General features: G+C 41.7%; 2 protein-coding genes across 3 annotated transcripts; one reads left to right on the forward strand and one right to left on the reverse strand.

Annotated features, from left to right (window-relative positions):
* Positions 1-30: 30 nt before the first annotated feature.
* On the reverse strand, positions 31-11,268 carry LOC118411300 (fatty-acid amide hydrolase 1-like). The gene is made up of 16 exons (XM_035813489.1): positions 11,020-11,268; positions 9,276-9,389; positions 8,788-8,844; positions 8,528-8,617; positions 7,942-8,075; positions 7,201-7,407; positions 5,516-5,556; positions 4,867-4,991; positions 4,534-4,659; positions 4,132-4,232; positions 3,297-3,396; positions 3,130-3,170; positions 2,000-2,039; positions 1,248-1,359; positions 643-788; positions 31-246 (listed from the first exon to the last, which is right to left on the reverse strand). Exons 1-16 carry the CDS (start codon positions 11,221-11,223, stop codon positions 133-135), a joined length of 1,752 nt encoding a protein of 583 aa, XP_035669382.1. The 5' UTR covers positions 11,224-11,268; the 3' UTR covers positions 31-132.
* LOC118411301 lies at positions 9,293-17,951 on the forward strand. 2 transcript variants are annotated; one of them, XM_035813492.1, is made up of 5 exons: positions 9,293-9,397; positions 13,251-13,507; positions 14,068-14,197; positions 14,679-14,885; positions 16,448-17,950. In XM_035813492.1, exons 2-5 carry the CDS (start codon positions 13,319-13,321, stop codon positions 16,726-16,728), a joined length of 807 nt encoding a protein of 268 aa, XP_035669385.1. In that variant the 5' UTR covers positions 9,293-9,397; positions 13,251-13,318; the 3' UTR covers positions 16,729-17,950. The 2 variants fall into 2 exon arrangements, with proteins under 2 accessions (XP_035669385.1, XP_035669383.1); XM_035813490.1 differs by lacking the exon at positions 9,293-9,397 and adding an exon at positions 11,998-12,231 and having other exon boundaries at positions 16,448-17,951.
* The last annotated feature ends 598 nt before the right edge of the window (positions 17,952-18,549 follow it).

Raw genomic sequence — 18,549 nt, forward strand, 5'->3', positions numbered from 1 at the left:
TTTTAGAAGGAAACAAAATAATCAATGCAGCTGCAGTTCGTACTTTATTCTGCTTTTGAAAGTCCATCACTTTTCCAAATAAAACACATTCAGTTTAAAGGGTGAACGATGCTTTTCGACGGAAACTACAATTCACAGTGGACACAGCGTCTCCACTTCCTTCATGAGCCTGAGGCACTTCTCCTCCTGCCACGGCAGCGCCACACACTGGACAGCGACGGGAAGGCCAACTGCACCTCTGGTTGTCTATGGGAAACAACCAAGATCAGGTTCCGTCATTTGGATACTCGGTTACACTAAAAAAAAAGTTAAGGAATCTTGGACACAGATTTCTTTGCAAGAGGACTAAAAGATGCTCTATATTTTGGATTTACAACCATCTCGCAACAGACAGGGTGTGCGATAGACTTTCTGCAACCTACTATTCGCTTCTCACCGAGCCAAGTGTCTGCATGATGTGACGTGACAGACGCAGTGCATTGCTCATTCCTTGATAAAGACTGGAGTTCAGTCAATATGGTTATACTTCTTTTTTGTAATGGCAATTGCATTAAAATTTGTAATTGACAGTGCCTTGTCATCGTGATAAAATACATTTGCAAGTTTTGCTGTGTTTGACTTGACTTATTGCTGTTTTCCTACCTCCTTTATAATCTTGTCAATCATGTCGTTGCCATAGCCACGCCAATCATCGAGTAGCCTGTCATCCTCTTCTGTTACGGTGGTTACAGGAACAACTCCGGCGGGAAAGTTGAGGAGATTAAAGAGTGAGTTGTATGCTGTAGCGCCTGTATGGATAAACACAGCTTTCATTGACTCATGAAATGGCAATAACATAACTAACAATAATAAACTAACGTAGACAAAATAATGCTTGCAATAGTTGTTATCAACCACGTCCCACTTCCGTCCAGTACAAGCGATATTCGTTTCGGGTCATTTCAACCTGAGAAAGTACAGAGGACTAACGGAAAGATTATTGGCTTTTTGTGCGAACGAATATAACGTTTAAAACGTTTACTAAGTAATGCTATGATATTTTCACCATCCATCAGGCATTAGAATGTCACAGTTGACAGGTGCACGTGCTTACTATATATTGTATCAATATAACATTATCAAGCATCAATATAACAACGTTAACACTCAGACCAGCGAAAAGAGGTCATAATGGTCAGGACTCAGGAGGGTTAGATACTGACGTGGTCCCTTAGTACAAATTTGAATGATATATGGTTTGAACTAACCCAGTATCTTGCCAGCATGCTCTGGTTTGCAGGCAGGCAGGCCGAATGCCGGACACAGAAGCAGATCTAAGTTCTTCTTTTTCAACTCGTCCAGGAACTGCTTTATGTACTCCTGGTGAACAGAAGGGGGGGGGGGGGGGAGAGAATACGATGTAATGTTACATCATAACCCTTTATCAAACCATTAAGAAATGAGCAACACAGAATGAAAATTCTGGCAAGTGTTTTGGCAATGCAAAAACAGGGGTGAATAAGTAAAAAATCTGTTCTCATAAAGATGAAGAATCATGAAGAATCATGTCTATATATTTGAAATGATTTTTCTCCAGCGATAGAAGTGAATAAACTTTTACTAACGACAGTAAGTAGACGCATGGCTACAAAAATACTGAATCAGACATTATTGATTGCTTACTCATTTTTCTTATCACGTTTGATTTGCAGATTCACTAATTTGGCCATTATGGGGAAAATTGGCTGTGAAGTTGACAGCACCAGAAAAAGAAAGTCTCATGGAGTGACAATAGGTCATCCTGACACAATTCTTCCCCACAGACCTCAGTATAAATCCACGGTGCTAGACGGAGAAATGTTTATAATACAGATCGTTAATTGTTGAAGCGCTGTTCTTTTTCCCATTGGTTAAACATTTGGCTCTGTCTACCCTTTTTACTAGAGAAAATGGCGTATAGGACTTATTGGCCGACACTGGGTACCACTACGTAGTGGATTATCGTTTGAACCACACAAACCTCTCTCTCTGCCAGCCTTTGCCACAGATCATAGACTGAACTGAAAAGGCAAACAGGAAAATAATGTATGAAATCCAAGTAGTCCCTCCTGCATCGAAAATCATTCAGCATTCTTCTGAACCCCAAAGTACTATCTTATTGAATTGATTAATCTCAACCTATGGCTGAATACAACCTGCTACCGACAACGCCTGACAAACTCCACTTCAGGGGCGATAAAAACTCTTCTAGTCACTATATGTTGGATAATATCAATGATGTCTTATGAAAGATTTGCCTTCTTTGTGTGCTTATTGCCCTTCAGTTTATACCGAAAATATTCGCCATGAAGATAGACTGTTCATATGGGGAATGCATGAGTAGTCTCCACGGGTCTAGTGAGTGTCGTGTTGTTTCACAATTAACACACATTGCGCAATTCCCCATAAGTGGATTTTGCAAAATGTGTTCTGATTTCATATTCATCGATTCGTTATGTATTGGAAAATAACATCCCCTTCTGGGGTTCAATGGTCCGTTAACGCAATTCCTACACGACAATGCTATATGAGACAAACTGAACATAAACAATACCTACCAGTGAATTAGTAGCTATAGCCTTTTCTATGAACTCTTTGACATGTTTCATTTTAGGATTTAGGATCTACCAACTTTGACTTGAAATTTCATGCATCTGACCTTCGGGGTTATCTTCCATCACTCTTAACCCAACCTTCTTTGTCGAAGTGCCTAGTGTTCAACATAGCTTCTTATGTAGTGTTACATTTTTGAAAACATGCCTACTGGCTGTCTGCTTGAGGTCTGTTTACTACTGGAGCCAGAAAGTCAGGCATATTTGTTTAGAAAGCTTACAAAATGATAATGACAATGATTTAGCTGTAGTAATCATGAGACTTCCAATCAAATTGTTCTTGAAGCCCAGAACTTTTGTAGCTATTTGAACAGATACCAAAAGGCGTGCTATTATATATAAAGCATACTGTCCAAGCAGAGGTTGAGTCGCGTAGATATAGTAGTAGTCGGAAAAATTTCACCGGCGCTCCTCTTAAGAGCTATATCTATTATATCTACGCGACTCAACCTCTGCATGGAGAGTAGCTAAGCATGCAAAAGGCACGAACTCCACCTACCCAATCAGCCTGTGAGAGAGCATTCGGGAAACTCTCGGCCACTGGAAGACAAGAAACACACAAAAGTACATGCCGTGAGGATATATTCCATTCAAATAAATATGTTAAGTAAATAGAGTAAATAAACACGATAGAAGATCCAAAAGAGGGTGGATGCATGTACTTACAAATGGTTTGAGAAGAAATCCTTGAATCTTGCGTAAATAGTGCGGCATGGTCCACAAATATATTTGACCCTTTAGGTACTCATCTATCAATTCATCTTTCCTGAAACAACATTTTATGATGATTACAAATAATAGTTGTAAAAAAAAATTAAAGTCCTCGTCAAACCAAATTCAATTTCGTGATCGACTGAGTCGACTGTTTGGGAACTGGGAACCCCAAAAACTTAAGCTAGCGTGCGAAAAAAAACAGTTTGGAAAAAACGGTGACTTCATGTCTGTGGTCAGAAAACTTCAACAAATGACTGAAGACACAGGGTATGGTATACCAAACAATATTTTTGTTCTTTAACCTTTTCTTCCCTGACGTTGGAATTCATCTTAGCATTCTACAACATTAGTATCCGTTTTCTGATATTTTGCAATTTAACAAACATACGACATAGACTTGCTTATTTTGCAGCTGCTTTGTACGATTTGCAGCATGGTCGAAAATTTATTGAAACGGGCAAAAATTGGTGTCATCCATAAAATCGAATCCATACGGACTTGGATAAAATGTAAATTTCAACAGACAGGTTAGTTTTTATATATGTGTACTTAAAACTGAGAAGTCCGTCAGATATCAGGACAACCGAGCCTGTGTACCTTTGAGTTGGTCCTCATAGCACGGATACGATGGTTGGCTGAGGATGTCAAGGAAGAGAGGAAGACAGCAAAGACGTGAAAAATCGTCATTCAAAACAGAGAGGGAGAGAGATAGAGACAGAGGACAGAGGGGGCACAGAGAGAGAGGGGGGGTCGTTACTATAGCATACAGATGGTTGTAGACACTCACAACCACTTTGTTGAGAATGTACGTCCATTGTCAGCAGTGATGAGCCTGAGGACCAAGTCGATCATGGCTCGCATATCTTCCGGTACATCAAAGGCAACTAGCTGAAACGAAACGAAAGTCCTGCAGAATAACTCACTCGTATCTTCAAAATTTTAAACCACAGATTGTGGATTTTCTCACGATAAATAAAATGCTCCTTCATTTTTGAAGCATCAAATAGATCTCTAGATGAAAGTGCAGCTAGGTGTCACTGCTAGCAATGCGGTCTTAAACGTAAAGGATAGTCGTATATGCGGTCCCAAACGTGAACTATTCTCAAATACATGTCTTGGTTGTTGATAGACCTTGTTATCCAGTGACTATCTAAGCTACTGATGATATTGCTCGCGGACTGAGTATTACCGTGTGGCCAGCTTTCTCCAGTGCTTCCTTTGCTATGATGACAGCCCTCCCCATGGACGGGGTGGGGGGACAGACTGATAGGGTGGTGAAGTATCCTATCCTCATGGGCTGCTTCTCTTCATACATCTATGTGAGGAGATACCAAAGACATAACATGCACGAACTGAAGTTTTCATACTCAGGACCACATGTCAAACATACCAACAACACATCATGGTACTGATACGACATTTATGCAAAACAACCCATTAAAGCTATGATAATGATGATTCACCTTTGCAATGGACACTAGATCAGAACATAATCTAGACTAGTCTACAGAAATGTTCCTACCTCTTGTCTGAATGGTATGGGTACCACCTGTGGGTCCAGTTGGAACATGTCCGGAACAAGCAGGGCCTTCAAACCTAGAGCTAAACTGTCCACGTCTCTGGCCATCAGTCCAGGAGAAGAAATAACTTTAAGGAAAAGGAGAACGGGTTACGGATAGGGTAATACGTTTATATTGTTGATCCAACCAAACCAACACCCTGGCAAATTGCATGTGTAATACATGTCCTTGGTGCTGAATGCCCGCAGATATTTCAACTCACAGTGGGAAGAACGTTGTTTGAATGAAGTCGTCACTAACCAACAGTACTATTTAAAAAATAGTATCTTGTTGCTTTTATTTCGTCCATTTCGTGTATTTTTTAAACGTTGGGCACTTTTTCTCCCACTGCATGTCAAAAAGAATTCGAAGTTCCAAACCCCTCAAATAGCGTAAGTAGAAGATTTAGAATTGGTGTCACTTCCCTTTAATTCAATTATATATATCATTTCCCTTATCTGATAAGTGTACGTTTTGCGCAACCGTTTTGCCTATTGGCAACTGGATTTCTGCACTAAAGTCGTCATCATTATGAAGAAAAGTAACTGTTAGACTTAACAGCCATATGGCTTGGCTGAGAGAACTACAGCCGGCTTCAGACACCACACTTACGTCCTTGCGATCCAGGAGAGCTCTTCAATAATCCCCTGTCACTGAAAAACATAAATGATACAATAGCACGAAGGCTACTACCAGTACCATCCGAGGGGAACTGACCTTATACATATCTAGGATTCGTTTGCCCGTTTCCCAAATTATTTCCAGTTGCTTGAGCAATTGCTATTTGGCCTAACTAGGGTTCATGTAGTTATTTCTGGTGGTAGATAACGGTATTCAGCATACTACTGAGGGGGTCCCTGACACAAGGGTAGATAGTAGTTGGCTAGTAATACAAGGCTCCGGCATGCTGTTTCTGTACTGCACTTCTGTATGTTCCACAAGAGAGGGTAGAGTTTACTACATCTGACTGCTTGGTGGTTATATTGAAAAGTACATGTGTTTAAGGAGGTTATAGAGATTAAATTAAGTATCAAATTGTTTCCATATCTAGCCACACATGGCCTTCGCTCCAGATAGTAGTTCCCGGAGTAACAGCTGAAGAACAGAAGATTTGGAATGGATAAGGAGTGGAAAGCTGAAGAAAATATTTCACAAACTAGAGTTCGGCGACCTCATACCTCCATGAAAATTTAGAGCTTTCCTAAATCTAATGAAATTGACTAACACATAGACATAATTTATGCATGGTGTTGTTCATCATTGACTAACGTACACTTGTCACAATTATAAAATTCCTATTATTAATCATAAAGCGGTTTTGCAATTTTTACATAAATTATGCAAATAAGCTCCTCATTACCACATTTGGTATCTGCTTATACTCCACTTATCATAATTAACATGTGTTACATTTATTGAAGTCCAGTTATTGAAAACAATGGAATTATACAATTTCCTCATTAATTATGCAAATTAAGTCCTCATTTGCATAACATGTATATCATTATGAACATCTTTGTCTAAGGTACCCGCATGCCTAATATGATGCCAATCTGTCAATCCTTTCTGCAGTTATCCGCTTTGGAGTGTCTTGGCAAAAACGCCCCTGCAGTTCCACAATTAAATGTTAGAGGGCTGAAACTTGCTCCACTTGGCCATAGCACTAAAAGCTATCTACCACCTAAATGTCAAGACCATAGCATGTCTGGAACAAGAGATACATTGAAAAAACTGCTATGATATAATATTCTCATTAATTATGCAAATGTACTACTATTTTGCATTGCTTATCTTGTACAACATTGTCTAAGGTACCTACATACCAAAAATCATGAAAATTTGTTGTTCCCTTCTTGAGTTATCGTCTTCAGAAGTTTTTGACAAAAATGCCCCTGCTATCCCAAAATTAGACGCTAGGGGGCCCAAACTTATGTCATTTCTTTCTGAGCACAAGAGCTATCTAATACTCAAAAATCGTGGCCATAGCTTGTTTAGAACACCGAGATAGCAAAACCGGAAGTTGCGCTGCAGTACCAAGGGGAGCCGCTAGGGGGCCCAAAATCTAATCATTTCCAGCTTTCATCACACACTACCAACACACCAAGTATGAAACCAATCCATCCAGCCGTTCTTGAGTTATTTTGTTTACACACACACAAACACACAGACAGACAGACACACAAACGCGGGGTAAAATATAACCTCCATGACATTTCATGGAGGTAAATATGCGACGGATGGACCATTAAAAATATTGTATAATATATTTTCTATAAGCACGTTTTGTTTTTCTGTACCTAATCCTCATGGCAGTCGGCTTGAAGCCACAGATGCCACAGAAATGGGCAGGGCCTCGGGCACTTCCACCGATGTCACTACCGAGCCCCAGGACTGACCCTCCTCCTCTGATCAGGGCCGCCTCCCCGCCTGATGACCCGCCTGGGGACCGCGTGCGGTCAAGCGGGTTCACGGTGTTACCAAAGACTGGGTTGCTGCATGAGATACTGTGTAATGGAGAGGGATGCATATGAATTAATAAAATGATTTCAGAAGCTACGCGGGACCTAAGCTAGAAATATGTGACACAACTCAAGGTTTGGAGCACTACAGTATAACACAGTTAACCGCCTCATGGCGTAACACATCGAATTTGTACTGAACAGTAATCATAAAACTGCATTTCCGGACAGATTTATTTGATCCACTCACACCGCTGGGAAGGACCCCTGACATAGGCGTGGTGGGTTCTTTAACGTACTCGAGGTGTTGCTCTCCTGGAACACGGGACCTAGCCTCCATGGATCCATTTAAGTCCTATAAGAGGGACGTCCTTAACCGAAGCTAGGTTAAGTAAAGCGTGATTGCCATCCCCAAGGGCATTACGTCTGGGCATGTGAGGTGACTAAACCCAATGACCTCTGGGCACATAAGTTAGTCAGCATGACAAATTCCAAAAATATGCAAAGACCATTCTTTCTCCGTGACTACAGAGATATTTGGAACATTCTCTTATCTGTACCTAGCTCCCTGAGAATCACCTGAGAAGAGTCTGTGGAATGTTGGTCTTGACAAAAGGCACGGCTCCTTGTCTCTTCAACACCTGGACAATAACAGCGTCCTCATCTGCAGGTGTGTCCAGGTGCTTTGTCACGCCCAAGGTGGTCACCATGCCCTGGTCACGTAAGGGAATGAATAAATGAGTGAGTAAATGGAGAGACGAGAACGTGCTCGGGGACCTCATGTCACCGTAAAACATTTTTTGTCTCATTAGTCGATGGAGATCTAGGCTACTTTGAACTGTAGCTAGAATCCCGGCTGATCACAAAAGCTGTAATTTTCTACAGTCTAAATCAAGTCTAATCACAACTGCAACACTACAACACCATATGGAAATATACAAGAGTGGGATGGGCTATACACTTTCATCATGTGGTGCTCTGGAAGACACATTGGACAACAACCCACTGCCCTACATCCTCAGTAAGGCTATGGGACTGCCATTACCTTATCAAGCTTATCGTATGCGGAACTGTCACTGTAACTTAATTTTAGTTCAGTGCCATGTTGTATTTTCCTCTGCCCAAAAGCAACCCAAAAAGATGTAACAGTAGAATAAACCGCTACCTTAATGTTGTAATGTTCTTTGATGGACACAGGAACGCCATGTAGTAGCCCCAAAGGCCGATCTGCAGCATCCAAATTTTGAGCTCTTTCCTGGGAGACAGAAACAAATCATTATTATAACAACCAAACCTGAAATGACAACGACAATTGAATACAACTTTAAGATGCATTTTTTGCAATGAACATTGATATAAGAGCAGCGATACGTACTAAAGATGTTGCACAAACTTAATTGTACAAAATAGTAATTATTTTCAAACCGAAGCGTCTGGAATCGGCTCAGTCAGACAGTTGAGTTCATCATTCACTACAGTGGCCTGAGATGGGGAAAAAGTAACATCATAACGTAAGTCTGTCATTGCAAGGTAATGTGTCAATCCATTTAGTATTTTGAGTTTAAGACTTAGACCCGATAAAACATTGACAGACATCCAATGTTGCCAATGATTATATAACGTTAGTATAAAGAGAGAACGCCAGTAACGCAGCTCGAGATTTGAACATACATGTGTATACTACTGTACCGCCAGCTCACCTTAAGTGCATATTTGTTATTTATAAACGTAACATCAATAATAAAGCCGGCACTGTGAATGTGAGAGACTTATAATAAGTATGCAGCCACTGACTCAAATGCTTTGATGACCATACAGTCGGGGAAGTCAGGAAATTTTCCTTAATTAACTAAAACGTTTGGTCGCATCATGAGAGGGTTGTTCTATTCTGTATTTCTGTGAATGCCACTCACCTTCTCCTGGAATGCCTGTAGCACCTGAACAGCTGACAGCTGTCCATCTCTCAGCTGCTGGGTCAGCTGGGGCAGGGACAGGGACAGGATCGCCCTCCTTCTGGCTGCTGTTGGCTGTGGGGGTAAAGCACAACGTGACATGTTATGATTTATTAATTTCCAGGCAGATTTACCGGTGGTGTAAGATATAATCAAAGCTGGCCAAGAAGTATAGCTAGCCAAAGGGAGTCAGTCGGCATACTTCTTGGCCGGATTTAATACTATCTTACCGCCCAAAGTTATCAAAATCTATTGTATGTATGTCCGAGATATTTGATATTCTATTTTATCATGTCCAGTTCATGTATCTACCTACGTAGGCCAATTCATTTACAAATCCTTGTAAAAATGAGACAATGCTATATTGACATAATGTTTTGAAGTATTAGCTTGTATGATATCAACTAGATTGTTTATACTGTTACATTAGATTAGATTAGATTAGATTATTTGTTAGATACTTACAATAGTAGATAGCTCAGCTCCCATGTATATACAGATTGCCATACAGTGTACCTGTTACAATTGTCGCGCACTGTGAAGTTCTTCTTTTTATCTTATTATCTTATATATTAATGAAACATGATCTTTATGATTTATTAGGATTCTCCATACACGATGACAATGGAGGGTATGGCGAAACAGCTGTCAGAGGTTACCTCTTCAAAGCCGCCATACACACATGTTCGCACATGTTTACACACCGCCGTTTACACCGCCGTTTACACACGGTATAACCCCGCCGTTTACACACGGCGGGGTTATACCGCCCCTGACGGGGTGACATACCCTGTCGCTGGCTAATTACAAGACGGGGATGCGCCAGGTCCCCCGTCCGGGTGATTTGAAGTGAATCACCAACTCCAGACAGAAGGGTTTGCTCTATCTCACACCGCACCATCGCACGTGTGGGGGTTCTTTAACGTGCATGGGGTGTGACTCTCCCCATACACGGTCCCTCCATTTAACGTCCTATCCGAGGGACGGCCCTAGCCGAAGCTAGGTACATTTTCACCTGAGTATAGTGAGGAAAGCGGTGTAAAGTGCCTTTCCCAAGGGCACAAGATCGGTGACACGCAGTCGGATTTGAACCCGCGACCTCTCGGTCACGAGGCACAAATGCCGCCGCTGCGCCACGCGACTTCACGCAGGTACTGAAAATAGTCCCCGTCTCAAGTAACAAAGCAAAGGGAAATTGCATTCCCTCAATGTTCAGTACCTGCCATCTCCATTTCGCCGGTTCTTTGAGTTAATATCTACTGATTCAAATTTATCCCTGTGCTTCTTGTCAGTATACGATTTTGTACCTATCGATATCTTATTACTTGATGTCTAACCTTCACCAGCGAATTTTCATTTATTTGAAAGTATTACGGTACCTACTGTACGCGTAGTGCGCGAATACAAGCTGAAACGCGCAAGTAACAACATTCTGAGTACGTGCTGTTGTAGTCACTCCTGTTTGTGTTTGTGTACATCCCACCTAAGTAGTAGTGGACTTTGCCCCTCTTTTAATTGTTTGACTTCTTTTCATGTAAAATGTTGATCAATGATCAACTCCCAGCCTTACAACCTGCCATACCAGTGCAAAGTTAGTATAATACCCAATGCAATGTAATAGTGAATGAAGAAATTTAAACAGGAAATTTAAACAAATTATTCTAGATTACCACAGACCGATTACGAAGGCGTAATGCGATCTTACCCCGCCATCAACTGTTACAGCTCTCTGAACGTCTCGCAGGGCTTTCCGGCTTTCCTCCCTTTTCTTGAAGGCCTTCCTCTTCAACTGTTGTGTCCTGTAAACCTTCAGACCGACGTAACAGCTTAGAAGGCCTGCAGAGACGGCAGTGTAGGCGAATATAGAAGAGTTCACACTCTCCGTTATAATGTTGTAGACCCTATCCATGGTGCGTAGGTGTGGGTAGAACACAATAGCAACAATTACAACAGTTCAAAGGGCAGAGGTTGAAGAAGAGAAGATTAATCTGTCTGCTAACTCGTGATTGAATATTTGATCGTCAGATACACTTGTATCATTCATTCTGAAGGATGCTGGTTCAACTGATGCGTTTAAGTAAGAATGATTAAGTTCAAATAAAGTATCTTGTTACTAACTTTAAAGCTTTGTAATGTTTGTCTCAGCACAAACATGCAGAAAATTATTATTCGATGTGAAATTATTCATATAGCATATCACAGATACTATTAATACATATATAGATAACGTTATATGTAACAACGTAAACAACTCGTTTTCGATTTCATTACACGAAGATATTTAAGATCTCGTGAAATTTCATCTAACCTTCAATACATAAACTCGTTTCCTCTTCTGATATTTAGTACAAAAATAGACATTTTAACGACAATTGGCAATGACCCTCCGTTAAACTTGTGTTTTGAGTGGACGCCGAACACCGGGCCACTCCAGATGCTCTGTAGCACCCTCCAGTTCTGGTGGTGGTATCCAACCGAGTGAGCAATCCAAACTATACCGCAGGATTTTAAACAAACTCCCCACTTGTGACAAGTATGTTCGTACGTCGATTTCTTCAAGTGTTCTAACATTACGATGGCTCTTTGTCTTTTGGCCAAGAGCCACGCCTCCAAACTTGAAGCGGTCCACTGCAAACTCGAGAGTTCGTGAAACGATACATAAGTAGGCTACAGAGAGCACATACTTATACAGTGCAACAGTAAAATACGACTTGTCGCCAGATAATGTGACTTATTTGACAGAACTCTTTCCTTCATTGGTGTTCATACTCATATTTCTAGCACCAAAGTTCGCGGTATCAAGTTGAGGACATTCCATGTCGAACCTCACAGAGGAGTGGCGACATGTTGCGGTTCCTGTTCCTGATGTTCGTGGCTTTCATTGAAAGAACAACTTTCTCCACGGGGCTCCCTTCATGTGAGTGGATCTAGACTTTACAGAATGGCGAAAACGCAAACGTCTGTAGTATCATAGCTTGTAAACATCGAAAACTATGTGACCAGGGCGTTCAGTTTCTGCTGGCTTTATCGCCCCTTTTGTCGGCAACAGACAAAGCAAGGTCGAGTGGTATGAAGGGTAGCTCATACTAAAACGTCGCGATCGTCTCCTCCCGGTAATTGACTATTTTGTAGCTTCCAACCGCTGCTTTTAGACTAGTGCAGGTAGAGGTGTCCTTAAGGGCAGTCACCCGTGAAATCGCAAGGTATACAGTCTTCATTACGCACGGACAATATTTTTTGATGAGTCTAGTAGATGTTCATCGCCATTAATGGCCCGGCCGAGGGCAGCCGTAGTGTTATTATAAAATCACGTTTTACAGAGTTGAGTAAACCTCATATTGTCATTGCAACACGGATTTTGAAATACAACTAACGCAGATATCTCGGTTGTCAAGTGCATTATTTCATACACGATTAAAACACCCTTCACATTGATGCCATTATATATAATTATTATGTTATGGTGGTTTATTTGCAAGACATCAAAATTCTTTTGTGTTAAGTGTATTATTGACTTTGATTAGGCTTTGTTTTCAGATAGAAGAAGCATCACTTGACCTTTCTACGTACCAAAATCATGTCCATCCGTCAACCCCTTATGCAGTTCAAAAAAAAAGTAACCAGGGCTCAAACGTACACCGCCTACTCTCTGCCCGAGACTGCAGGAGCTAATTGCCACTTGAGACAACTACAGCATGTCCAGAACACGAGAGGTCAAAGCGGGAAGATTGAATGGATTACCGTATAAAGCCGATAGGGACTCAACATTTTGGCTTCGAAACCCATTCCATGTTAAGGTCTCATCAAGACTTATCCACAAACCAATCCAGTCCTTCTCGAGTAACTATATATGGTATAACAAACAAACAAACGCCACCATACAACATACCCTTCTTGGCGAAGGTAATTAATACAACGATATATGCTCTTTTTCAGACAACCTGGATATCTTTGTCTGCAGAACTGATGCAATACTATCGGTGGAAGCACCTGCAGGTCACGTGATGTTTGACTACAGCGCGAGGCATGACTGCTCCTTACAGATCCAGGCCCCCAGAGGGAACCACGGCTCCAAGTTTATCTTAAACTTTGAAAGTCTGCAGGTTGGAACACGTGACAGAGACATGGGGTGCGGTGACGAGGAACTGCGTGTTTACAACGGACCTGCTGCTGGGGGCGGTCCTTATCTGTCGGTACGTCCCCATTGGTCAATCATCAAGGAACATTTAACAAATAAACAAACATCATGCGTGTATCTTATTGGGCCGCGTTTTGGGTGGCTGTTTGCGAAAGACATCGCCAGCTGGTTACGATCAATCTGCTCCAATTTGTCATCAATGGGCGCCAATCTGTCACCTAAAATAGCGAATCTTTTTATAGTTAAAAAAGCATTTTGTAAAATGTCGCGAAAGGGCGCGAACTAGACGCAAACTAGTCGCCAGCAGACGCAATCACTACAACGTAGTACAAGTCTCTTTTTGATGAATCGTAAGCATTGCACCTTGCTTTTTCATATCATTAAAGGTTATACAAATCCAACTTATATCGCAGTGATGTCGCAGCGTAGTGGTCATAGTGGAATTGGGGCCCTTGTCTTCGTGTTAACATTTGAATAGTCCAGCTCAGTAGAAAGGAAGGTCCGGAGAAGAAGAGAAAAAGATCGATAGTACATCAATAACAAATGGGAGAATTTACCTATTTTATAGATAAACGTTTGCAGCTACTTCCCATTTATTATCATATCCAAACACAGGTATGTGGGGATAGCCAGGAACAAGTGTTGTCTACCGGCAATACCGTAACATTCCGCCTGGTGGTGCAAGGAGATGTGCAAGGGGGGCGTTTCCTTATTCTCTACACTGTGGTCCACGAACCCGTGAATGGTAAGCCACCCCATTCTTATCTCCAGGCAGATTTATCGGTGGTATATATGTATAAGATAGTATCAATGCTGGCCAAGTCCCGAGTTTAGCTGGCCAAAGGCGTTGGCCGGCATTGATACTATCTTATGACACCGGTAAATCTGCCTGGAGTTATCTTTATTCTTGGTTATTGAATGTAGAACCTTTTCGACGACGCTACAGGGGCGGAGATATAAGGCTATTTTGACCTCTGAAACTAGTCAGCAGCCATGCATGAGTTCGCTTCCGGGTGTGTTGCTCATCAGACATGCAGGCTGCTGGAAAAGGACGGGGCGTTAATCCGTGGTACACTGTTCATTGCACTTGTCGAAAAGAATAACCTGCAGTGAACCCGTAAATACTGCACATAGCGTCTGCCTTCTCTGTCATTACTTGATGAAAAATAGTTCGTCGAGCTGGACTGTTTCGAGTTCAACTCACTTTCATCACTTTCACTTTGAAGGGGAGTGTCCACAACATTCCTACCTGTGTGTGGACGCCGGCTGCCTCTCCCAGGACGTGTATGGAGACAACAAGTGCAACTGTCCGGACGGGAGTGATGAGGCGGACACGGCTATCTGCGGGATGAGCCAGACTGCCCTTCCACGGGAGACCTCTAGCGGCTGGACACAGTACCTGCACGTCCTCAACTCTACTACTATCTCCTCTGGTGAGGGAACTGGTCCTTGTTCACACGGAGACCTTTCTACTATCCAAATAGATAAAATTTATATTCGGCGAATGTTTTTTTTGTAGGCTTGCATTGTCTTGTAACATCCCATAGCCTGGATGCCATCCTAGCTAATATGAAGGTTCATCTGTGACGGTAATCGCCATAGCAAATGTTTAATTTTACAAGATATTTCCATCTACAATTATAAAGCACTCGTCAACAACCTTTCGGTCAGTTCTCTGAAACGGGGGCCGATACCAACTTCCACGCACCTTTGATCTGTTGCTGACGTCACACATCCGTTCAGGTGTAATACGTGACATAGACTTCGGATTATTTCAACTTGAGTCAGAGGACTGACCGAAAGTTTGTTGGTGGGTATTTTACAGGGAAAATACATGTAAAAACGTGAACTATGCAATATTAATTTCCACGACTTCTACACTCGAGTATAGTTTTCTGCGACTCCCATATATTCGAGAATGGAACCCGCGGAAAACTACCTGGGATGGCACCTGGAAATAGCAATAACATCATCATCAGTTCTTGAAATAGGAAATAATAAAAGGTGTAGGTAAAAGTAAAGGTAGTCCCATAGCCTTTTGAGACCATGGAGAGAGTGGGTTGTTATCCATTGTCAGTGTCAAGGGCACGGTATTGCTGTCTCCTCATACCGCCTTTTGCCTCACCAAGCGAAGTGGTTCCTGGGACAACAAGAGTTCGTAGACCTCATATCTCCATGAAATAGTCGGATTATAAAAATGACTTCCACATCTGCATAATATATGCTTAGTTATGTACACCTGTAAGTAAGCTACGCTGGTCACTATGTTGATTGTCCAATCATTTACCACATCAATGAATTTTGGCATTTTACAATTATGCAAATTAGGGACTTTTTTGCATAATTGGTATCTGCTCATGTTCCACCTGCCACAAACAACATATATTACATGTATTTCAGTTCTATAAAGGAAACACTGTAAGTACAGATATTTCCTCATTAAATATGCAAATTAAGTGTCTGTTTGCATAATTTGCACTTTCTGATGTGCATCTCTGTCTAAGCTACCTACATACCAAATATCATGTAAATGTGCCATTCCCTTCTTCAGTTATCCTCCTTAGAAGATTTTGACTAAAATGCCCCTGCAGTTCCAGAGCAACCTGTTCGGGGGCCAAAATATACACCACATATTCCTTATGTCACAAGCTATCTGCCATCCAAAAATCAAGACCATAGCACATCCAGTTCAAAAGATCCAGAAAACTAATTTCTGCTGCAGTACCAAGGTCACATACCAGGGGGGCCAAAATTGACCTTGACCTTTGACTTTCTAACACCTACCCACAAACCGAATATCACTGTAATCCATCGAGAGGTTCTTGAGATATGCTCACTACAAAAATCCGGACACACACACAGACAGACACACACACACACACACACACACAGACACACCCAAAACTATATCTCCATTTTTCATGGAGATAAAAATAGGTTTTATTACCATTCGGCAAATATGTCTAAACTTAACACTGGCTGTTTATTTCCATAGACGTAGATTTCCTTGGTGACGAAACGATACCAGCAGTACAAGATGACACGGCTGACGCTAAAAAGAGCTCAGAGGTGGATCAGCATCGGAATGAAACATCGGGCGTGAAGAAAGAAGACCCGACTGTGGAGTCACCACCGGCGCCCGAACCAACTGTCAGTCACATCGCTGCGGGGTTGGGCGGGTGTCTGGCGGCAGGGTCCGTGGCAGCGGTGGCCCTCATTCTTGGTTGGCTGAAGTTCAAACTCAAATCACAAATCAGAGTCGGTTCTTCTGTGTAGAAAGAAACGGAGGTGATGTCACCAAAATTTTAACATTTTCCACCTCCGTGAAACGGAGGTTTTGTAGGCCCATCCTGTTTGTGTGTTTGTAAACGTTCTTTTCTGTCCAACAATTTGCATTCGAATGCCTGTAAGGTGTTGTAAGGTGATTACGTTGCGTAATAAAACTAAACTTCTAGAATTCGAAAACAGACATATGTGAGTGGGACATCACTTTCTACACCACAGTCTGCAATATTGGCTTCTATTGCTTACACTATACTCTAGTGAACTCCAAGCTATCCTAAATACACTAGACTGAGTATAATGCAACTAACGGTACTTCCAGCCGCGGTCTGTAAACAACTCCTGCCAACTCTTATCACATTTCTCGGACCTGTATGCAACCCAACTTCGTGCTACTATCACAAACGTCACGAGCAATAAATGCCAATAACTCTTCATGCATACTTCACACAGTGTCCCCAATATATTTCAAAGTCAAAGCGCATACAATGTATAACGTGGTTGCCTTAAAATGGCACGCTTTTTCACGCGCTCGAACTCACTCAAAGCAAAGTTGAGAGAGATGGGTCAAATATTGATAATGTTATTTAGATTTGCATAACCAACATCTCACTATTCGAAGCATAAATTAAGCTAACCACATGCCACATGTCAACCCCTAATTGAGTTATTCTCTTTCTTGGGTCTGACATTAAACTGCCCCTGCATTTTAAAAATGCTTCTAGGAACCCAAACCTACACCGCTTACCGCTATCTGCCGCTTTAATGTGAAGTCAATAACATGTCCAGAACTCGAAATATCGAACAAACCCGGGAGTTCCTATGCAGTACCGTCACAAGCCGCTATGAGGGCCAAAATCTAATCGTTTCCCGGTCTCATCAAGAACGACTCACATACCGAAAATTCATACAATCCACCCAGGCATCCTCGAGTTATGCTGGTTTTCTTCACACACATAATCGGTACTGAAAACATACTCTTCTTAGCGAAAATAAAAATATCCCAAAACCAGCCCAGCTGTACCAAGGAGGTTGAAAGAGGGAATTCGGGAATGGCTGTACACACAGAAGCAAGCGACTTGTCCTTGGTGCTGAATAATACACATCCCACACACATACACACACACAAACACACGTACACACACGCACAGAAAAACCATGTTGTTGGCGTCTAACAGTATACACACAAAAACAAAGCTATTCGTTGTGCTGCGAAACAGCTATAACGGGGGGATCCAATGTCCGGTAGCTGTTCTAAGTGAATACGCATGGCTTTTGTCATCGTACATTTTACTGAGAACCCATCAAAAAGAAGTTAAGATCTTGTTAACAACCATACAAATGTGATTGAAGCTGTACAGACATACATTTCATTTAACGGCAGCATTCCGAACTGTAGTTTGACAGCGCGCGAAAGTATTGGCAGGTTATTGACTTGCGTTTCAGTGGAACGTTCTAACACAAAAAGGGGGTCCAAACTCCGATAAGTTAACAACCAAGCCATCTCTGCACATTTTTAAGCGTCCTATGCATGCAAAATAATACTAAACTTCTGCAATACTATTTCTTGTCACAAATATATGCAATATTTTGAATTACGCTGCATATTTGAATACGTTTAGTTACAAGGTTTACCTCTCACGGCGAAACCAACCTATCGCCAAAAACAAAAATGGCGGCACTTTTGTTTACATCTGCATGTGATTAAAATTTTTCACTTTCGGCTTCTTTAATTCCCGCTTCAACCTCGTTTTTAACATCAGAAATGACTACAGGATTTCTTTAGTCGGTAGGGATCGATTTTCTTGAATGATG

The sequence above is a fragment of the Branchiostoma floridae genome, chromosome 3, assembly GCF_000003815.2.
Source record: "Branchiostoma floridae strain S238N-H82 chromosome 3, Bfl_VNyyK, whole genome shotgun sequence".
NCBI lineage: Eukaryota > Metazoa > Chordata > Leptocardii > Amphioxiformes > Branchiostomatidae > Branchiostoma > Branchiostoma floridae.